The sequence below is a fragment of the Plectropomus leopardus genome, chromosome 15 (genome assembly GCF_008729295.1).
Source record: "Plectropomus leopardus isolate mb chromosome 15, YSFRI_Pleo_2.0, whole genome shotgun sequence".
Classification (NCBI taxonomy): Eukaryota; Metazoa; Chordata; class Actinopteri; order Perciformes; family Serranidae; genus Plectropomus; species Plectropomus leopardus.
Window position 1 is genome coordinate 25,985,528 of NC_056477.1, and position 24,372 is coordinate 26,009,899.

The window sequence follows — 24,372 nt, forward strand, 5'->3', positions numbered from 1 at the left end:
CTCCTTCGGCTATGAGAGCGCTCCTCTGAAGATCAAGCTGAGAAGTCGCCCCATCAGAGTTTTGAGGTCAGAAAAATCATTTTTTCCCCCTGGATGTGTAAAAAAAAAAAGAAAAAATAAGCAGCTTTCTGTCTGCGTTCTGTCTGGGTATGAGCAGAGGCGTTCTCGCAGTACAACAGTGACCACAGGACCGTGAAGCTTTAGAGGAGTCTGCAAAAACACACGCAGCGGCTCGTCTCAGCCTAAGACGCCCGTCCGGTGGCTCTTTGTGGCCCTCTTTGTCTTTATGTAAAAACCAATGCTCGCCAATGATGTGTTATGTAAAATTCCCAGAGGCTTGATTTAAATGGTTGGATATCCTCCATGCTAGCTTAGTTATACTCCAGTGCATCGCCCCTAAGAGCACATGGACGCTGCATGAAAAGCAAATGTAAATGCAGCCTCAGCTTCTTAGATAACAAGAAATTATGTCATGGGTTTTTTTTTGCCTCTTATTGTATTATTATAATAATAAATTTAAAAAAAGAGTGAACAACGGGGGGACTTTTCTTTCGCAGATGTTTCTTTTTATCCGTACAATCGCAGCATCCGGCCTCTCCCGTGGCCCCTCTTGAAAGACAGCTTTGAGATGTGAGTGAGCAGAGGTCCGGTGCCAGGGGCAAGAGTGGCAGCAAACCCACGTCTGCTCTCCTGTAAATATCACAGCCACAGAAATGTGGGAGGAAAAGAGGATTTGGAGGGCCCCTTGCAGGTCTGCGACAAGGCTCCTGGGTCAGCCCTTTGAGTGCTCGACAGATGACCAGGTGGTACTGTATTGTATATCATTAGGTCACGTGTCAGTGGAGAAGAATGCATAATGTACAGTGCATCTGTTACATCTGAGAATAAATCAGACTCAGTACTAGAAATGACTTTGGCTTTGCAGGTGCCATCAGGGAGATTTAACTGTGCACAAAAAGTAGAAAAACATTAACACGCAAGCTATAGTTGGAGGCTTTCTTGACTAATGACCAATTATTGGGGCCGATATTTTGCATTTTGCAGATTATTTGTATTGGCGTTTTGTTTTAATGATCACAGATGAAATTAATTATTTAAAAAGTGCAAACAAAGTGTTAGCATGGGAGGGACTTTTACTTTGTAAAACCTCAGGGAACTTTTGTTTATTTTTTCATTTTTTAAATTTAAAGTTGCTGGGAACTTGCTGTATATGATGTTGAAAGTCTCAGTTTTGATTAGACATTTGCTAAAGGCATTTTAAAAAAAGTTTTGTGTTGGAGTTTGATATATTCTGAATTCAAAATATTGACATAAATATTTTCATTTTAATTGTAAATTCACACTGATTCCAAACATCAGTTATCAGTCTCATTAACTGCTAATAATAAAAAAAGGACAGACACACACATATGTTGACCTCAAGTGACCAAATTTTTTTCAGAAAACTATCATTTTGGCTTCCAAAGTGGACATAGCATATAAACTGAATGGAGCACAAGCACACTTCATCATTGGTTCTTTTTTTCCTCAGCAGCTGTTTGAGGTGTTTAGGTCTAGGTGGATATTGATATTGATTGATCTGGTCGGAAGGAAACTTTTAGAGTCAGCCTGTGCCCAGAATACGCTCTGCGCTGCGAGAGTTTGGTGAAATGAATAAGTGAACAATATCGATATTCCAGTAGTGCTCCTAATGAACAGTCCAGCTCCAAATACATATCAAGTCAAGTCAATTTTATTTATAAAGCCCACGATCATAAAACACAGTTGGCCTCAGAAGGCTTTACAGCATACGACATCCCTCTGTCCTTAGACCCTCACATCGCCTAAGGAAAAACTCCCCCAGAAAAACCTGAAATGGGGGGGGGTGTAAGAAACCTCAGGAAGAGTGGCTGAGGAGGGATCCCTCTTCCAGGACGTGCAATAGATGTCGTAAGTAACTATTAAATTACAATATTCTGTATATATAATCAATACAGCGGCAGTTTTAATCATAGCAAGCTGCCTCAAATAAATGAATGTTTGGGAAACCCTGAGGTGCACTTCCTCTTTTGGGAAGGCAGTCTTAACAGCAGTTCCAAGATTTGGACCTTCAATAAGGCCACCAGAGAGATCGGTGTATAAGCTGTAAGCACTCTGTTAGATCCTGTGTATCAGCAAATAGTCATGCATCACTATCAGCTCATTCCACTGATTTACCATCTCAAAGACACAGACTCACTACACACAGACGAGAAGACTCAGTTGTTTGCAGCTCAGCGTTCTGAATATGCTTCATTTCCAGTTGGCCAAAGACTGCTTTGAAATGTGTTTTTTTTTCTTTTCAGAAATGTAATTAGGCAGTTAAAATTAAGAGCTTTAATTTAACTGAAAGAGCATAACATCCAATCTAATTAGAGGGCTCTTTAATGAGTTGGAAATTAGCTACAGCGTGGTGCACACTGGGTGCCATTGTGGCTTGACCTTGTGCAGGGACCCTGTTGACTGGGTCACCCTTTGTGTTATATTGGTTCCCGCTTGGGAGGCATTACTCACTGAAATACGGTTATGGTTTGCTTCATAACTGTATGAGACACCGCTTGGGTATGTTCTGAAGTTTAAAATGAATTGTCCTTTTACCTAAATGTTTCTCTGCCATCAAGCCTACAAACAGAAATACATGCAACATAAAAGAAGGGCAACAAACAAATATTAGAGTGAGTGTAGTCAATAAATAGGCCTATATATTTGCTTGGTCAATCATAGGAGATGTGTTTTGGTGCGTGCATGAAACAGCAAAGAGACAATACATCATAAGCTATTGCACGCTCCGCCCACAAACAAACCCACGGTAAGTTTCATCATGCACACTCTGGACGTTTCGTGGCGGCGTGCTGCCTTCCCGCTTGCCCAGCACCGCCCCTCATCTGCTGGAGCCCGTCTACCTCTGACCTCCAGAGCCTTACAGCGACTGCATTAATTTTCCTAACAAAAATCAATCGGACGAGGAGGAAGGCCCTCGTTATTACACCGGGCAGGACACACCCTCTGGCTGGGAGTGTGCGGCTGTTTTTATAGGTAATAGTTTAACAGGGGGTGGCGGATAGGGGACAAAGGGACCGCTCATTTCCCCTGACCCCACAGATGAGTCATCCCAAATAAACTTACACGTGCAAGATTTAATATCATTAGAAAATGAGACCATTTTGGGGTTATTTAATGTGAAATGGCTGCACGTTAATCACAAGGGGGGGAAGCATATGAGACTCATTTGTTTGAAAAGATGGCATTAGAGTGTTGAGGTTTAAGAGGGAAAATAATGCATTCAGTCAAGGGCGAGAGAGGGCATATGACTGCAAATTCCTAGCCATGTGGCTGTTTCATTTTTGTTTGTCTATTTATATGCAGGCAAGCCAAACAGACTCACAAACATTCCCTAAAATCAGATTAGGAAATTATGAGCCCTATAATTAACCGGCTGTTTCAGCCGAGGGCTTCGGTTTCCTATTTCCTAATGAGGAGCGAGTGAAAAATGATTTAATAATGCAACAAATGTGCTTTATGAGCTATTAATATGTAGCACATAACATAAACATGACAACAATATTGGCTACGCATTTAAAGATCTGAATAAAGTGTCGGTGGTGGGCAGAGGATAGAGTTATGACAGTTAAAGAGGAGAGGCAGGCGCTGCATGGAGAGTGTGTGATGCCATTACTCTGACAGCGAGCGGGGGATCATCAGCCCCGGGGAGGGAGGTGGAGTGACTGAGTGTGTGTGTTTAAAATGGCCTATGTGTTTAAAATGTGCTGCACAATACCTGCTAATTCTATTAAGTGCCTGTGTGGTGTGGCTGTGTGGTTATGGGTTGATGTAAATGGACGGCTGGTTGACTAAACAATGCAATAGCATTAGAATAAGGTGATTGGATGACAGAGTGGAGTAGAAGGCCTGAGCCCAGCCACCTCGGGCCTTGCCAAGTCCATTACGTGTATTGGAGACATCTTGATATCCGTCATGGGGAGTTTGCCGGCCAAGAGAGAGGAGAGGTTGTTGTTTTGTTTAGCCTTCATTGTCAAGATGGCTTCCACCTCGCGACATGCAGGTGTAGGTAATGCAATCAAATGAGGACCTCACAAACAACGACCCCCCCTACCCACCCACCCACTCCACACTTTCAATCTGCTCCAGGACCTTTGGGCTGTTTTAGGAAACACTGCTAGTCAACTGGCTCAAGGACAAAGCATAGACTTGAGTTCTGTTTTGACTTTGCCACCAAGCTTTCACTGACTGATTTCATGATGTGCACCTGTTTCCATAAATCATTTCTAAAGCTCCTGACAGCTCAGACTGGAGAACAACAAGAAAGTAAGAGATGAAGAGAAGAGTAACCCGCACTGAGAGTAGAGCTGCAGCCATAACAGATGGATACTGATGGAGTTTCTACCATCTTTGCTGTGCAATAAATCTATACACGTCTGTACAATGGCCACTAATAATGCTAAGCTCTGACTTGTGTCCAGTGATTTCAACGTACCAGAAAGTCTTTTTGGACAGGCCGGTGTTACAGTAGTAAACAGTAACCAAAAGGAGGCTTAATGAAAGGGCTTTGTTAATTAATTAAGCTTCTGTTAATTGAAAAAATGCTCAATTCTAGAAAAGAAAAACATTCATTCACCCTTTTTGCGGCATGAAGCAATGCCACAAGTTCCAACTGCCTCAAAAATCGTTCCAATAACTCTGCACCAACTTGGAAAAAGAGATTTATTATTTTTTGGTGCATTCCTGATGTGACACACCAGTGACATATTTCTAAAAATAAATGCATGCTCATCTACTGCAGGGCCGTGTACACAGTTCTGGTCTACTGGCATAGAAAAGGGTGGTATTTCTAGTGGGTTTCACTATATTTAAAAAAAACTGCATATACGTGCTAATTTTGATGGAAAAAAGGTAAAGGATTCCTCATAAATATAAAATATGATTGCGAGTGTTCAAATCAATCATTGGTGTAATACCTCCAAGTTGTACATCAACGACTGCAATTCATGACGCAGTCAACTCAGCTGGTTTGTCTTTTCCAGATTTATTCCTAACATATCGTTCATTGTTGTTCTCACTGTCAAGCAATTTCAGTTTTGGAATGGCAGTAAAACTACACTCCAACCTTTGCATAATGTACCGACTCATCATCGCTGGTCCAGTCTTGACCATATTGAATATTGACTTAAACAAATTTCAATATATAAATACTGCTACTATATTCCTGCATTTTAAAATTTAGAATTTATAATTATAATGATAATTTATATAGACTGGCCCATCAGGCCTGGTCAGGGGTGAATAGCTTGAGTTAAATTTAAAGAAAAAAAAAGACTGTTTTTTTGTTTGTTTGTTTTTCTTATTTTGGTTGTTTGTGTGAACCTGGATGTGAGGGTGTGGGAGTGTGGGAGGGCATTTGTGTAAATGGCAAACAAGTATGTACATGTATTGGCATTCCAAATTATTATACTTTGAAAATATAAATAAAATTGCAAAAACAAAACAAAAACAAAACAAACAAACAAAAACAACAATGATTGGCATACTGCAAAAATATCAGCAGTCATTAAAGCATAATAAAAACCATCTACCAACAAAAAGGGGGCATAATTTCCTTATCCTTGACAACTTTATATGATTCAGTTTCCTGCTCGAGGACACTAAGACATGAAGACAGGGGGCGGGCATTAAACCATCAACCTTACAATTAATGCCTGTACCACACAGGCTACACCTTATCCTTTCTCATCTGTCATTATATTATCAGCTCTTTGGAAATCATTTTCTCATCTATCACTGCACTAGTAAAATTATTTCAGCAGATTTTCAAATTCAATGTTCAATTTCAGTGGAAATGTGTCAGACAGCACATACATTTGAATACTCTTCCTTCCTGTGTCTCCCTGGCTTTCTCCTTATCAGGCCTCTCACTTGTAGAACCAGTCATTAAAAGCACTTGTGTGGAGTGTGATTGTTTGAGCGTGTTCATCGGAGACAGGTGTCAAGAGGTTGTTTCTACTCCTATAATTACTCTACGACACAGCGCTTACCACAGAAGCCACAGGCTTTCTTCAAACTGGGTAGAAATTGCTTGGGTTTAATGTAACCCCCCCCCCACCGATATTAACCAGCTGTGCGTGACATCAGGCTCGAGCAAGGAGATCAATTCCCAGAGAAGTGTCGTCCTCTACAGACAGGCCGCTGAGCCAGGATGAGAGGGAGGATCACGATCTGGCACTTCCACCGCTGGAGGAGGGAGCGGGGGGTGTTTGGGTTGTAGGTGCCCCCCCCCCCCTTGATGCCACTCCCTCCTTCTGTACATGATACCTGATATGGGGCAAGGTGCTCCCGGCAGAGGGAGGGGATATATATATATATATATATACACTTAGGCAGGAGAAAGGTCAGGCGGGCTGAATGTGGCAGGCAAACAGGCAGTGGGGGTCTGGGGGCCTGGGGATGAATCACAGGAGAATTGGTGCATGGCAGTGAATGAATAACCCGCCATGGCTCCCCAAACCCCATTATTTCCCTCCTTCTCCAGTGGGGCCTGAAATTCATGTCTGCGCATGCTGCCAGTTCATTAGGGGGAGGATGTCATTCCTCTTCTGGCTGCGGCAGGACAGGCCAGGCGGGCCCCAGGAGGACCCGGCCCTGTTTAATTCCACATCAACCGCTCCACTGAGGGCCTTAATCTCTGCTTGTGTGATCAATACTATATCAGTGTAAATTAAAATGACAATTTTAAAGTAATTAAGCCTGTTAATGCTCGATTCAAATGTCATTATTTGCACGAGGAGAAGCAGATGGTGGCCGGATGTGTATAATGTGTGTGTGTGTGTGTGTGTGTGTGTGTGTGTGTGTGTGTGTGTGTGTGTGTGTGTTACTGTGGGGGGGGGGGGGGGGGGGGATCTTTTTTTGAAGAGCAGGGTAAATTACGAGCCATGTCCACAGTGACAGGTAAAAGGCTTTAACTGGCACAGCCTCGATGTTGCCGCCGCAGCCACCAAAAGAAGGGCTTAACAAAAGCAGATTAACTCTCCACCCATGCCAGCCCAGAGACCTCTCCAATTTCAGAGGAGGATAACCCAATTGCTGAAATCTGATTTGTACGTCCAAACCCAATTACGGCCATATTAGATGAGAAGTGGCAGGGAGAGAACGCTTGCCGAGAGAGGCAGGAAAAATAGCAGGGGGGCGGGAGAGGGTGCAGGGGGGAAAAAGAAAACGTTACACAATAAAACTGCACTTAACTATAGAATGAAGCCCAGCAGTAATTGTGTGATTCGATTATTTTTGTCTCCCTCCTCACTCCGCTTTTGAAAGGCTATTTAGAGTCATTGTTAGAGTAAAATAAATGGGGCCCAATGTTAACCTTGTCCCTGTGTCTGTGCGTGTGTGTGTGTGTGTGTGTTTGTGTGTCCTGTCTCATGTGAAGTAAGGTGAAGTGTAAGTGAAAAGGAAATGAAATGATCACATTGTTGGTTGTTATTATGACAGGCTCACAACCCATAGCCGGCGACCCTCCACTCCTTTTAGGCCAGATTCACCAATTACACCCAATCACACCAGTTAGGGGCCAACTGGGGGGCCAGAACACTGCACTTCCGACTGCGGCTGTTGCCTTACATTGAGACCTAACATCATTAGCAATCAGAACTGTGGGTTCCACTTTCCATATATCAATTAAACAAACAAAAAAATTTAAAAAACTGTCACTGGTGACTGGCAGTCAATTCAGCGACGCCCCGTCTAATGAAGCAGCTAACACAGTTTGCGTGTAGTGATTAAAAGGAAGTCATTAGCACAGCCGTACAGATCAGTCAGTCACCGTTCGCCTCTTTCAGCCACGAAACAGGCAGCTGTGTTGTGACCGCCGCTGAACCATCTCAGTGACAGTCAGAGGAAATCGCCTGAAGGTGAAAGTTATTTGGCAGCTCGACAGCAAATGTCCCACATTGGTGTGACCGCCTGTTGAGATGAATGATAACAATTGTATGAATGCTAATTAGCACTGATGTCATTATCCAACACGATCAGCATTTAGGACGTAGGTGTTTAGAACAACCTCAACCTCCATCCATTATCCAGGTCCCCTGCTGTCCCCCCTCATCATTTAAAATGTAGGCCACCCTGGATATTGATTATTACTGTGTGTTATACGATTCAAAAAGCATGTCATTGAATACCAAATAACAGATTTGATTCAGCTAGACAGTGTGAATATCATTATCATTAGTTTCCCAGGGAGCAAAAAAGCCATTAAATTATATCTGAGTGTTAAACAAATGCAATGGTTCAAACTTTAATTTTCACCAACATCAGCCAATCAGGAAGCACTAACTTGGCACCCTGCCCAATAAGAAGTATTGTTATGAATTGTTCCAAGGGAAACCAAAAGCAGCCTCTAAAGGAAAAACTCTGAGGCTACTAGAAGTAAAGCAAAAGGATATATGTAATGCAACACAAATGAAGAAAGGGGTTTGGGTCTAGTTCAAAGACTGCACATAACGATGGACAAAATGACAGTTCCCCAAAAGTGACGCTTTTCAATCTGGATCGGCCCCTGGTGTCTGTCTGCAGTAAAGGTCATAAAGCCCGTCCCTTTATGTTTGTGAATGGGACATTGGATTTAAAAACTCAAAAGTACATGCCAAACAAATTCCCCCCAAAGATGGTTTCTTACACTGAATGTAGTTCTCATCACCCTGGCGTTTGGTCAAGTGTTTGTTTTTATGATAAGTTCAGTTTTGATGAGTTATTCAATTCTACAAAAAGAGGATTGTACCCCACAACTGGCGGCTGTGGCAGCCAAACCATGCACTCATGTTCAATGGAACTGCTCGTGTTTGGTGGGATGGGTGTTTTGATGGGAACTCCCTCACTGCGGATATCGCCACTGCGCAGATTTTGGCTCCGAATGCCATCACCAGCACAAGATGGCAGAGGCTTTATCCGGGATATTTTAACCTCACTTAAGCATAGCAGGGGTAAGTCAGGGCGCATTGTCCATCTTTATATTCAGTCTGGTCTAGTTTAGGGAAGTGGATTTGCACTGCTCTTCATCAGAGGAGGAATGCCGAAGCTATACCTAACTAGAAACAAGGACAGCTGACTGAGCAGTGAGCATCTTGCAATCCAAAAAAAAAACCACATTTCTTGGCCAATTCCTCATTTCTCTCACTCCATAAAGCATTGTTGCTCACTGTTCAAAGTAGGATAGCCACCTTGACGTTTGTTAAAAGAATTAAGATGGAGAACACCTAAAGCACCTGAACACTCTGTTCAGTAGTAAACAATGAGAAGCTGCATGAAAGCCTCATCTTTAGCAGGGAAAACCTCATCAAAAATGAGGTTCAGATGATGTTGGTCAAAGCAAGACAAATAATAAAATTGTGAAAATATGCATGTGGGACTTACTTGGCATTAGAAAGCAGACACACACAAACACACCCCAAGAACACCTCAATGCCCCCCTTTCAAAAGCACAGCTTTCAGCACTCCCTGATATTCTCCGAATGCTCTCCTGCAAAGGCATTGCTGTCCCCACTTAAAAACGATAGAACATTTCATTCGAACATTTTGACAGCCAGAAAGCGAAAACTGAACAAGTTCCTTTTCCATAAATAAAGTGAACACTGTGCATTATGTTGCAAGCTATTAAATGAAATTGTAACAACACCAATATCAGCATTGGAATTACCACCTAAAATGCTGGACTGGGCATTGGCAAGTATGCCAGTCTATCAACCTATCTGATACCACAATTTATTATTAAACACTGAAGTAGTTTCATATCCAGATAAAATGGCAGTTTCCCAGAAATCAGTTTGTGTTGGCCACTCTAAAAAAGTAGCTTACACTGCCAGAGGTGCTGTGCAGCCACTGGCAATTGCTATTTTTGAGCGTCAAACAAGAGTTGATTGCTAGCAATATTATTTGGTAGTCTCTATGGCATACATTCTATGTATGTATCATGTTTTAGTTTAACCTAAATCATGCCATACAACAATGATAGCAATCACCTCAAATTCATACATTGTTATTAAGAAACAGCAGTTAATTTTTTTTAATGCAGTGGAACAAGATTGTTACTCGGTATCAGCTGATAAATAAGATCAGATGTCGGAATCGGTATTTGGATGGAGCAAAAAGGTACCAGAACATCTCTATTCTTAATCCTCTAAAATCTTACCGACTTTATCCCAAAGTCTGCAATAGTGCAGCACAAACTCTGAGCATCGTCCTCCGTGAAGCAGCCCCATGAATTATTAAATACATGCCAATAGTGAACAGATAGAAAGCATCCCTGCTGAAAAACAAGGGCAACCTGTGGGTATTTAATTAGCAGGGTGGGCGCTCCTGTGCATGCCTGATCATGCGGAGTAAAGGACACCCAGGGGCTGGAGAAAAGCCTGGCATCGTATTGGTTTGCATCCAAGCTGTCCGATCCATCACCCTGTCTGTTGACTGGTGTTTGCAGAGCCGGCCCTTATTAATTATCAGCTCATTTGGAGAGGAGGGGGTGTCAAGGGTGGAGAGTGGGCGGTAGGTGGTAGGTCCTCTTTGATCAATGTGAGCAATCGCTCTCAGAGAACTCTACTGAGGGTGATTAAGGTCAATTTGGCCTGGCACGCTGGATGTCTTTTCCAGGAGAGGATGCCCCTGGGACGGACATGTGGGAGGGCGGATGTGTTAGCTGTAGGTAGCTGATCCACATCACTGTCTCCTATTGGTAAGCCTCAGTGAAAGCATTAGTGATTAGTTTTCAGCCTAGGGGGTTAAACACTGTTTAAATAAGAGAGGAAAACAGTGTAGACACTTAAGCTCAGTAAAACAGCTCACTGCTGCCTGTTTAAATGTTGTCTGCACTGGCTTAAAGGGACGCTTCAACCAAAAATCAAAACTACATAATTTTCCTCTTCTTTGTGGTGGTATTTATTCATCCATCTAGACTGTTCTGGTGTGAGTTGCAGAGTGTTGGAGATATTGGTGTAGATATGTCTGCCTACTCTAAAATATAACATAACTGTACCATATTGGAACTAGACGGCACTCGGCTTGTGGTGCTAAAAGCGCCCAAAAAATACATTTGAAAAACTCTATGTGTCTTTCCAGAAATCATGATCTGTCTATTGATTTGGTTGGCAGATGAAGCTCTGTCGAAAGAAAATAGTTCCTACTGAAAACTGCTCATACGGTTTGACTCGCACGGTTTGTGAATTATCTTGAGTCACCGGGCAGTGGTTTCAGGAAAGAGACATTAATGTTTGTTTTTCATATGTATTTTTTTGGCACCACAAAACGAGTGCCACATAGTTCCAATTTAGTAATGTTATATTGTGGAGAAGGCAGACATGTCTACCCAAATACTCTGCAACTCACACCAAAAGAATCTAGAATGATAAATAACACTACAGATAAGACTGTTTTTTAAATTTTGGGGTGAAGTGTCCCTTTAAGCAAGTGCTGACATTTAAATGGGCAGCAGTGAGCTGTTTTACTGAGCTTAAGTGTCTATAACACTGCCAAGAAAAGAGTACTTTTAAAGACTAAGACACTAAGAGCAATTTAAAGGTTAGGATTACATTTGTTCAGGACAATCTTAATACAATACTCACTTGTCCATTATTGAAAGAGTTACTGTTCACTGTAATCATCACTGCTGAAAATAGCTCTTCCGGACTCGCTTCCACAAAAACCACAGTCCTCATTTTGTACAAGAATACTTTCTTATCTTAAGCCAAAGCTAATATGAAGCTTCGATTGTCTAAATTAATCAAATCAAGATCCTGTCTTCCAAGTCTTTTGGAACAAAATCCCCTTTTGGTCTTTCCAGGTTTTTTTTACTGAGTTACAGTTAGGGGATTATGATACAAAGAGGAAGTTTCATGTTATAAAGTTAAATTTAGACTGCTGACACCTGCAACAATCCTCTCCTGACCCTTCAACATCAGTAAAGGATCCGAATACTAACAAAACATAAGTAATATGGAGAAAATCAAATATCGCACAATTTTCACCAAATACCTCAGTATTGGGCTGCCCATTGGTGCTTTCACTACATATTTACAGAATTAGATTTGATAAATAATCGTTTGTAACTTGTATTTTATAACTAAGTGGTTACAGCTTGAGCACTCTGGAAGATTCAGAATATTGCATCACTTTACTGTAATGCAGCTTTGAAAAAAAGACACCCTCACCTGGGCGACCCAGACCATCATTTCAGTGTTTAAATCTATGCCTGTACATGTTTTGGGGATGTCACGATCCTCTATATTCACAATAGGATTTAACTTTCAAGTATTACTAGTTTTTTTTTTTAAGATCAACAGATGAAAGGATATATGCCCTGAACTGTCCTCTTTTTGTCTGCCATATTTTTTGGGGGGAAAGTACCACACTATGGTTAAATTTAAACAAGTTATTTAAAATGTCATAGCAATAACTTATTTCATGAGTCGACTGGGAACAAACAAGCATCAAAAATCAAAAGAAGAGTCACTAGATAGTAAAATTTACAACAACAGCTTAATTTTCTTCACCTGCAATAACCTATCTTGGTGACTTTTTGGCAGTTGAGGAAGCTCAAGCTGTTGTGGCCCCTGTGTAACACAGCCTTGCATTTGTAGCTTTTCTGTCAATGACATGTTCATTGTTTAATGGAGAGGGCGAAATGTTGCCACACCAGTGACTTCAGGGAAGGATTGCCCAGTTTCTGTCATTTCTGACTCAGTGGCAGTGGCCATGGTGTTTCGTAAAGGCTACTGGTACACTGTGCGTTATTTAAATTTGTGTTTTTTTCTTTGGATGCACACAAAAAAGCAAAGGTAGAGAGAATAAAAACAGCTGGGAGAATCGCCAAACCTGCTTTTGATTTCAAGTCGATTTTCAATTTAGGATAGAAATCGTGACATCCCTAATGCGTATGAGATGTATGTTGCTGTGCAGAGTTTTGGAGAGTAAAGTGACTGGGGTGGGGTGTTTAGGGGGGCTTTTTTTCTCCTTGGAGAGCAGGACTGTGAGAGCTGTGAGGGCTCTCAATAGACAGAGGATTATGGAAATCAAAGCTGAGAGATTAGCTAATGGGAATATAATGGCCACTGACTGCCTGGGTCAGCTGAGCCATGCAAATGAAGCAGCTATAGCCAGCGGCAGAGGAAGAATCGATATGTATGGGCAAAGTGCTGGCCAGAACCCGCCTTATATCAGTAACACCACGTAGACATACATGTGTACACACACACACATACACGGAGAGAGAGAGCGAGGGCCCGGAGCCAGCAGACAGGACTGAGCTTTCAGCGAGAGGACGCGGCTCAAGTGGGGAAGCGGCGATATCGCCAGCTCAGGCCCCGCTCCCTCTCACTGATGTCAACAGGCAGCATGTGATTCTCCCCGACGCCTGGCTCTCATCCCCACTGACACAGCACTGAGATGCAGATGCTGGTCCAGCCCCGCTCTCCACGCTCCATCAAATATCTATTCATCCCGCCTTGGCCCCAAAACACAACAAACGTCCTTGCAGACAATCAATAGTGCTGCTACCAGGACGGCCAAGTATTACGACAGCATTTAGATACACTAAGTAGTTTATTTTCCTACCGACTCTGGACAATCTGACATCCACCATTTAGGATGTGCGGATATTAACCTTCTCCGGATGTATGAGGCAAAGCTGGTGTCGTAAAATGCAATTGACTGGGACACACGACGGCCTTCATCATCAAACTAAATGGAACATCGCCCCTCTTATATATCAGAATACCAATTTTGAGCGTGTCAGAAAAAATTTCAATTTCAGGTGGGAGCGACGGGACTCCGGCTCTGGCCTCTCCCCTCTCATTTTCATTCCTGCCCGCTCGGCGCAGCCATTCATCAGGACCCGGGCAGAGGACACCTCCCGCCTGCTCACAAATGCATGGAGCAGGCAATAAAATTAACCTTGTGGCAATTGTTTTCCCACCCGTTTGATGGCCCCGTGTCAGCTCATCCGTTACTGCAGGAAGGGATAAAAAAGTCAAGCTCGGATGTGCAAAAAAATTATGACCAGGTTGGGAAGAGGGGGGTGTATGTGAATGAAGCCGAGCTAATGCCAGATTATGGAGTCAAAACCCGATCAATCAGTGTTAGGGAGTAGCTGAAAAGATGCTTGTTGATTTGTGCCTGGGAACAATAAAGAGCATCAAGAGGCTGGTAGGGGCTTATTATGAAGAGCAACAACATGGTGTGATATTTTTACAGTTTAGCTAGCCGCCATCCCTGACCCGGCCCTTTTTTCAGGGCGGGGAGGGACGAGACGGAGAAGAGAGGGAGGAGGAGGGGGGGATAAAAATCCTTCAGAGGGTGTTTATTTGCTCTCAACACCTCCTAAGCGATCAATATTTTTAATTTGGGTCCGAGTTATTATTTTTCACATCACTGCGCCGGGGAGCAGAGTAAAGTGGCTCATATTTTAGCACTAAAAAGATCGATATGACAGGCTCACCTTCACTCTGCCCCCTCGGTGGCTGGGGGCCGCACATCATAATGGACGGTGGCGAGGTACACCCGGCCCGCCTCATGCTGGAATCACATCATTATCTGTGGCTGGAGACCCCCCCCCCCCCCCCCCCCCACCCCCACACCCCCCCCCCCCCCCCCACACCCCGCCACAACATCCCACCCTCCACTGCAGGACAACAACACATCCAACCTCCAACACAACTGATTTGCTCCCCTCGACTAGATCCAAACACACACATTTTATCAGTGTTTATGACGAGAAGCTTGGTGTGTGTATGTGTGTGTTTGTGTGTGTGTGAGCAGCTCCACTGATGATCCAAAAGGGCAAAAGGCTCCCTCAGATTTGACTCCTCGTAATAAATGCATCAATTTCTCCCCCTTCTTTACACAATCTATTAATTATATCTACATTTTCAGTCAAAATATTTTCACACTGGGAATGCCCACTCTCTCTGCATCATAACTCACGTCTGATGGCAGATTCATTGATTGTCGCTCAACCCCGTGTCCACAGTGTGTGTGTGTTTGGACGTGCGCGCTTGCATCAGTGTTTATTCATCTTTGTCACTATATATATATATATAAATATATATATGTGTGTGTGTGTGTGTGTGTGCACTTATGTCTGCCCTGAAAGTATGAGTGATGGCCGTGGAGAGTTATGGTCCGGCCATATTACCGCGCTGACATCTACTCCATTCAAGTGGCCTCAGTCGGTGCCGTACTTCTCACCATATTGAAATAAGAGCTCTCTTAGATTTAGTTAGCAATATTTTAACCTGCTTATATGGCTGCTGTGGTCTTTTTAAACACAGAGCTGAGGTGAGGAGAGGGAGAGGAGGGAGGAGGTGGGCTGCTCCTGCTAGTTAACCTCCGCGTGTAAAACCAACAGACTGTACACAGAGACCCCTCCTCTCTGACCCCACTCTCTCTGGAAAGTATATAATCTCTATATGCAACCTGGTTTTGTTTCATCATAAAAAAAAAGATGGAACAGGGGGGTGATATAGGATGCAGTTAAAAAAAAAAAAGGCGATAAATGCGAGTGACACGCATTTCTGGGCAATACCGTAAACACACTCACGCTGAGGCCCTGTCAGCACAGAGGGACACTAAGTGTTCATAAATTCCTGGCCGAGCAGAGCGGTACTGATGATTGCATTACAGCACGCTGCCTGGAGGAGAATTAAGGACTCACCTCTGGAGCAGAGTGAGGCAGGGCTGCTGGCAGCAACTGACAGGCCCGCTCTGCTGATCAGAGATCAGCAACAGCTCGGGCAGGAGAGGCAAAAATGAGGCCTCCGCTGATGCTGTTAATCATTTTGTTAGATTAAAGGTGTGCCGTAGACAAAGCAGCGACTTCTCTATTAGGAGACAAAACTTTGGGTGTTTCACAGCAACCTTTGTTTAACTTCCACAGGTGTGTTCTTCTTTAAAGTTTGTGTATGATAGACATATACTCCATTTATATGCTTATTTTCTTAATATTATCAGTGGGTTATATTTTATTTATTTTATTTTCCATTGCATTCTGTGCACTGAATTTTTATCCTTATTTTATCTTACTTTTACTAGTATTATCAAGTGGATTTTATCCATTTGAAGATGCATACTGTGTATTTTATAATGATTTGATTTTATTTTTACATGCAGGTTTTATTATGTCTTTTTGTCTTTATGTGTTTTTGATGTGAAGCACTTGGTGCATTTAATTTCTTTCTTGTAAAGCACTTTGGGCTGCATTTCTTGTATGCAAGGCGCTATACACACATGAAGTTTATTATTATTATTATTATTTGTCAAGTAAACTTGCTGTAGTGCTAGCCAATGATCTTATTTAATTTACTTTAATTTCATTCTATTCTATTCCTTTGATTGGTTTTAGCTTAGGTGTGTTTTCTACTTCTATTTCTATCTAATCCTTTTTTCCTATTTATTCCTCCTTCCGTATTTTATTTTTTAATTCATTATCCTCTTCTAATTGTCTAATTATATTATTTATTTTATTTAATTTGTAACATTTTTTATTAAGTTATAAGTTCTGACTAACATGTCTTTGTATCACTTAATGGTTTATTCTTCATCCTAATTACTATTTTATGAGGCTTTTTTTATGGATTTGATTTGCTTTTACAGTCAGTTGACAGCGTTGTTGTGTGCCTGCAGTTTGTAGCTCGCCCTTTGTGCAGCATTTTGTGCTTCCACCTGAAATTAAATGTGCTACATAAATAAAGTTATGCTTGCTTGCTTTAAATCTGGTCCTACTGCAATTGGGAGCAACTCATCTGCTGATCTGAGACTTGCACCCACATCTTATGACATTTCTATTCAGTTAAAGATTCTCATTCAGTAATTTCTTGCTGAACCCTCTTTGTTGTCATGTAATTAGTTCATTTCTGTTTCCATATCACGCTGAACATCCTGGGCACTCCACGTGGTATTAGAAGACACTGCTGTTATCAAATAGATTAAAAAAAAAAGAAGAGAAGAAAAAGCGTCAGTGACGATGTTGAATTAAATGAGCTTCTCATTGCTTTAAACTATGGATGTGCACAATTAGTCAACAAGTCAGTTAAAAGTTGCTACCTTTGCTAGTAAGCAGCAGAAATGCTAGTCAGTTCAACTTTCTATAAAAAACGTTATTTTAGAGACTGTGAACACTCAAAAAAAATTACACTGTAATAATCAGGCACATTTCCTACAAAATAATTTGTTTATTTATAAAAGTGATTCATGATTTCAAATGGCTTTTATGATATACACTTTATTTTTTTCAGAAAATGTTTATTAGCATTTTAGATAAAATTGTGCTTAATTTTGTGAGTGTTTTTTTTTTTTTTTTTAACTTTTAGACTAGTTTTCTTGTCTGATTAATTATAAGGGAAATTAGTCTTTAGACACAGTTCATCTTGAGAAGAGCTTTTTTTCCCCTTTCTTTCAAAGGACTGGTTTATTTAAATGTATGATATGGGAAAAGCCAAATGAGTGGTGTCATCTATATTTTCAAGATACATTTTTGTTTCCTTATCACTGAACACTGTGCAGTTCCCTGTAGGGATTTAGTTTCTGCTTGTTTTGCTTCTCTATTTTCCTTTTTTTTGTTCCATTAAGTCTCGCCTTTTTTTATCCTCTAAACCACTCCAATTTTTAATTTTTTTAAAATGTTTTTTTGTCTATTTCTGTAGTTATCTGATAATCTTAGAGTGGTTTATTTACTCTAAATGTCTGTTAAAATTTCTCTCAAATAGGACAAGACTTGAGCGGGTTTATGTTGTGACATGCAACTTATTTCACATTAAATGAATCAACTGAACCGCTGACCAAGTTCACATGAGGCATAATCATCACATCTCTCATATTCCACATAATATAATGTTACTGTATATGCTCACTGCAGCCACGCTAAATTCCAGTCAAATCTAAACTCCTTTTAGGTAAATACTTCAGGCTAGACTGTCAGCTGCTTTCCATTAGACGTCCATAACCATATGGAGTTTGTACACGCTCCAGCATAAGACACTGACTCCATGATGATGAAATCAAAGACTGCAGACAGCTCGCTTTGAACTTCCAGTGTTTTAGATCCAAGACACAAATTGCTGAGGACAAAGTCCCTCCATACTATAACACTGTCTGTCAGGCTGAAAGCAGTTGCAAATCCAAACACACACACACATGCATACACACACAACCACAGAGTAAAAGGAGACAGCGGTGTCCTGTCAAGCCACAGAGCCTGATTTATCCTCTGCCGCTGCTCTCATTCCTGTCCTGCAGACCACAGACATGAGGGATGCCTTTAATTTCCCATTAAAATGCCCTGGAACAACTGAGGGCTGAGAAGGCAGTGTGTGCCGCTGTGCGTCACTGTCTGTATGTGGATAGCTTGATTAGAAAGTGTGACAGTGGTAGGTGTGTGTTTGTGCACGCCGGGGTCCTCGCAGGCGTTTCTGTTAAGCCGTGCAGACACCGGAGTGCAAGTGTGTGTCAGGAAGCGGTAACATTAGCGCGCATCATTCCGGATGACACGGGCTGCAGCTCCAGGGCCGGGCCCACGATAAATATTAATGGCCAAGAACAAGTGGATTGGGAGTTGAGTTATCAGGGCGGGCCTTCCTAATTGACATTTTACCTGCTGTATACCTTAACAGGGCTGTAAAACACCGGGCCCGGGCTCAGCCGTTAGGGGGGAACGTGTCAGTCAAGCGCTTCCCCATCACTGCTGCCTTCCTCTGGGAGGAGAGGAGCAGAGGAGGAGCTCCAGCTCGCCTCCTCTGCTCATTGTTCAGATTCAGCAGCAAGGTGTTACATTTTAACATCAGGACTTCATTACAGTTTAATTTAGAGAAATTAAGATAAACAGACTCCCTCTGGTTTCTACACTGTATTTTGTATTTTACTGTATTTTTATGTGTCAGCTGGTTGGATTTGGGGGGAAAACTGCCACATAATCAACTAAATGATAATTTGTTGACTATTAGATTAATCTCCACCTTATTTGATAGTCAATCTGTTCAAATATTTTAAAAATGTTTCTGTTTCTAGCTTCTTGAATGTGAATATTTTCTGTTTTTTCCTCCTCTATGACATTAAAACAAATTTCTTTGGGTTGTGCACAAAACAACAAATTTGTGGATGTCATCTTGGGTCCTTGGGGAAACATTGATGGACAATTGTCGCCATTTTCAATGAAATAATTAATTGAAAATTATTTATAATCAACAGACTATTAGAAATAATACTGGGATAAGTTACATCTCCAATTAATGATGATTTCTATTACAGAAATATTGTCATTGATTCATCTTTTGGTCCATAAAATCACAAAAAAATAGTCAATAAATGAATAATTTTGAATAAACTGAGGCCATGGTGACATATATTCAATTTGCTTATTTTCTTCAGTCAACACTCAAAAACCCTTTCTACAAAACAACTTATCAGCTGATCGTGAAAATAAATAGCAGATTTGTTGGTGGAAATATGACAAGTTTTGAAAAAACAATTACTACTTTTGTTCAACAGATAAAATTAAAATACTTCCAAGTCCCTATTCCAGACTACTGTTTTTTTTAACTAGTACTAGAGTTTCAACTTTCAATAATTTAAAAAATATATCAGCATAAATTACAGTTATTGAAAATATCAATAATTGCAGCCCTTTTGGGCGGAAAATACATTGGGTTTTTTTTGCAAAAATTACATTTCAGGTCTCTTTCCTCATGAAATAACATTTTTTAAACTGTCTTTCAAACTTTTAAGACTATGAAAAGGACTTGTTTACCGATTTCTGCAGTATTTAAAATAATTCCATTCAAAGACAACAAAGTCTATTTGTTTAGTTTTTTTATTTTTATTTTAAGTATTTTTTTCTTTTTCAGATTTAAGCACATTTATGACTTCAGCTAGTGATTATTTTCATCACTGCTTTTATGCTGAATATTTTCTCAATAAATATTTAGGTTCATAAAATCTCATAAAATTGAGCCCAAATGGACATATTGAAATTGCTTGTTTTGTCCAATCAAGACTCCAAACACCGAAAGGATTAAATTTACAAGCTGAAAGCCACATTTGAGAAACTGGAGCTGGTGATATATGTGGCATATTTTGCTTAAAAAATCAGTTGCTGATTAAGCCTGTGCTGATGGTGTGATTAATTCATTCAGCTCCGATCACAGTTGGAGAAAACGGGGCTCTCCTGGTAGCAGAATTTCACACATCCATTTATCAATCACATTCCTGTCTCGCACTGACACAGAAACGCAGTTCAAACACGCCCTCACACTGGGCAGGCATGTAAACAATGTGACTGGCCTTTACCATACACTCGCTACATTACTGCGCTCCCACTCATCCAAAAACATTCACTTATCTACTTCCAAAGAAACACACGCGCAACCGCGTGCAAAAACACAACAAAAACACACACTTGTACAAAAGTGGAAGCTCTGGACCCAGAACAGCGTTCCCACTTACATTATCTGAAAATTGACAGGCGGGGCAGACAACAAACAATTATCCCCGCAGCGCAGGGGAGGGAGAAGAAATCGAAGATTGAGAAAACAAATATGGGTGATGTCATCAAAGTTAAATGGCAAGCCCTGTGTGAGAAAGACTGGAGAGTCTATTCATATTTACTGTTGCCAGGATTTCAATATCAACATCATAGAAAGCGCATCAGATGTTTCCCTTTCCACCCACTGCCTCACAAAGAGAACTGCCAGCTCTATTTGATGGAAATGAAAATACAACAAAAAAAAGGTTAATCTATAGACAAACACCATTAAATAAACAGCTCACGATGGCCGGGATATTAGCGACGCTTATGTGAGATGGCAGATAATTATATTTTTGCGAGGGCCGATGTTTGTAATATTTTTTTGAAAAGAGCAAATGTGACTCGGTTGCTCGCTGTGATTTATGGGCGTTTGTGGAGGTGCAGCGTAGCGTGGTGATAACGGCGAAATCATGGAGGGGGAAGCGAGACACACAACTCAGTGATCACACACAAACTGGGACCACAGTCCATATCTGGACCAATCTTATCATCGTTATTCTATAGTCCTTTTTATACACACAGTCTCCTGGGAATGCAGAGATATTAACCAGATACACCTGTTGTCTGTCAATTAAGCATCGCACACAAAACTGCACTTAAAGCCATGTTTCCTTGTGAATCAGGATGGTTACAGGAGCCAAAGCTGGCGTCCTTTGCTGCTGCAGTCAGGTTTGAGTATCTGGCTCCACCAAGAGGCCAAATACAAAACATCTATTCATTTGTGGAGCAAGTGAATGCATTAAAAGCGTCATGCACCAAGATATCATTTGTGTTAGGGGTCAACAATTTATAGCTCTGGCCGATTATTGGGGCCGATATTTGGCATTTTGACGATTATCTGTATCGGCATTTCAGTTTAATTATCGCCGATATAATTGATTAATTAAAAAGTGCAAAGATAGTGTCAGCATGGGAGGAACCTATATTTTGCAAATCCTCAGGGTGCTATTTTAATTTAAATTTTCACTTGCTTTTATGTGATAAAAAAAAAAAAAAAAAAAAGTTTCTAGGAACATGATGTCGAGCATTTCTTTTTGATTAAACATTTTCAAAAGGTGCTGAAACAAAGTTTGTGTTGGAGTTTATTATATTCCAAATTCTAAATATTTACTGACAGATTTTCCACACATGATAAAATTATATTCATAGATGGCGGTGTTATTTATTGATATGTTGTCAAACAATAGGCTAAATTAAATATATTCTAATATGTGTCTTTCAGAGAACAGTATAACTTTTTATCCTTCTTTTGGATCAGATACTCTGACGAAATTGGACAAATTCAAATATTTGCATTAACTGAGTTTTATTACTTATGCCAAAATTGGTGTATGAACTGCTTTAAAATGAACTCTATTAAAACTTACTTCCGTTAACTAAAAGTATCTATAAGCTGATGTTTACTGTAAGAATCCAAAATTTTGACAATAAAGCCTGATAATCAATGATTACCCAGTCCCAACACATTTAACAAGTTTCACCCTGAGCGCTGGCAAAAAACTAATCTCCAAATATCTGCTGCCATCTTGTGGCCATCTTTTGTTACTACATACTGAGGAGAAATGTGGCAGGCAGCAGCAGCACAGCATATTGTTATAAAACAAGAAAGTGGAGCACATTACACTGGTCCTCAAATCACTGCACCAGCTTCCTGGGTGTCAAAAAGGATTTTAAAATACTGTCCATAAAGCACTAAATGGACTCAGGTCTACATACATTTCTGATTTACTTGTTAGCTATTTTTTATCTTGCTTTTGCTATTTGATTGTCTTAAAGTATTTGATTGCATTTTAGAGTTTTTTAAGGTATTGTATTTCACAAATATGAATTGCCTTGTGTCTGAAGGGTGCCATATCAATAAACTTGCCTTGCCTTATATGTATATTATAGGTATATCAAGATGGAGATTTCAGTCTTGAGTTCATTAATATTTACCCCAAGCAGAGCCTATCCATGCACAAAACAATGAGTAGATCCCATGAGACATCTGTATATTGATTTACTTTGCATCAACCAGCAGCTGCAGGTGTGCAGCTTATGATAGTTTGCATTTCTGTCTATTGTCCATCTGTGGCTCTCTGCTGTAATATCAGATATTAATATATCAAACCCCCTTAACGAGGCATTCTTGAATTCAAGCTCATTGTGAGTCGTTCAAAACAATTACACTCAACTTTTTGACCGCCCTGCACACAGCAGGCGACAGTTTTGAGGTTATCTTCTTAAAAGCTTGTTTAGAAAGATGAGTCTTGAGCAGTGATTTGAACATGGATGGGTCAGTATTTGAGTATTTCTGTCAAGACTGAAAGTACGATAAAAGTGTCAGAATAAAATTGTGATTTTTGTGTTTTAGGTCTATTTTCCACCTTTAAGGACTCTGTTGCTTAAAGTGCAGCCTATGGGCCAACGGCAACCCTCATGGGACATTTTTGTCAAGGCTCCAAACATGACGTGAAATTCATGCGTTTTAATTTAATCATTTGTAAACCACTGCAATACCTTCACTACATAAAAGCTAACATTTAATAATATATGACTAGGAGACCGCATCACATTGCGCCTCCCTAAAAAGTGTCTGTCAGGTTAGAAATGACAATCTGTAAAGAGCTGCTGGTTACATGACAACTGGTTTCCAAGTGTGTCAGGAATTCCATTCTGTTAGCTAAAGTTAGTGATTCTGGTGAACAACTGGCAACTGCACTTTTGCTGTACGTCCCTCAGTCACATGCTGGCTCCCTAAACTGGCACTCAGTCATCAAAACCTTGAGCATCCCAGTTGTAGGACAACAAGGTGGGTTTTTTTTCATGTTATTCTCATTTTATATGACCTGTGTACAGTTCTGGCTGAATATATCCTAGTTTCTGAAATAGTCTGTATCAAGAAAGAAAAGTAATAATCAGAACTGCAGACTTGATAATTCTAATTGGATTGTTGAGCGCATGATTCGGCCCTAATTCAACACATGTAAAATCCAAAAATATGTGTGTACTTTCCCACAGAGTATGACTGCGCCTTTAAAACATCAAACAGCACTTACAGTGAAATGCTCCTGGGATTTGTAGTTCTCATCGAGGTAGATGCGGGCTCTGCTGTACTCCCTCATAGCATCACTGGACAGCAGCTCTCTGATGGACACACACAGATAAATATCAGGAAATGTCAATCAAATCCAAAAGCACGTAGTATTCTTCAAGTTCAACCACATTTAAAATAACTATCCTGGTCCAATATTTACACTCTGAGTCATACTCTTTTAAAAGAAAACAACACATTTTGCTGTGCTGACGTGCAGCTGTGGTGCGACCAGTGGGGGGAGTAGTCCGCCCAGTTTCAAACGGACTACTCCTGTTCAAAATCAGTGGGGTGTTTCCTTAAACTACACAGCAAAACAATTAGGCGAATAACCGCACAGTGAGCACAATACTTACTTGACAAAACTATCCACATGAGCCATGGACGCATCATAATTCTTCCCGCCCACCTCCTGACAGTGCACTGCCAAGAAGTGAGGCTTGTGTGACTGTACTGTCTGTGAGGGGAGAGAAAGAAAAACACAGGTGAAAAAGGAGGGAGAGTGCATCCCTAACAGCTGTACCAACACTACAGTAAGCCCATTTGCTCCCAATAAACAAACCTTAGGTTGAATTATTCAGTCGAGCGCAAAACCTAAATGAGCGCGGCGCCTGGGCCTCCACAATTCTTCCTAACTCAACTCTGTGACATGCTACTATATTTACACAAGACAAAGTGCCACGCTAATGTAGGCAGAAGGCACTTAGTGAGC

The 24,372-nt window shown here is 40.9% G+C and overlaps 1 protein-coding gene across 2 annotated transcripts in view; it reads right to left on the bottom strand.

Moving 5' to 3' along the window:
* The window catches only part of LOC121954486 (inositol polyphosphate-5-phosphatase A), a 184,656-nt gene that overhangs the window by 92,983 nt on the left and 67,301 nt on the right, over positions 1-24,372 (bottom strand). For both annotated transcript variants that reach the window (XM_042502000.1, XM_042502001.1), the window contains exons 3-4: positions 24,017-24,117; positions 23,626-23,713 (exon numbers count right to left, since the gene is read on the bottom strand). In XM_042502000.1, the coding sequence (XP_042357934.1) occupies positions 23,626-23,713; positions 24,017-24,117 (189 nt within the window). The remainder of the gene's footprint in view (positions 1-23,625; positions 23,714-24,016; positions 24,118-24,372) is intronic.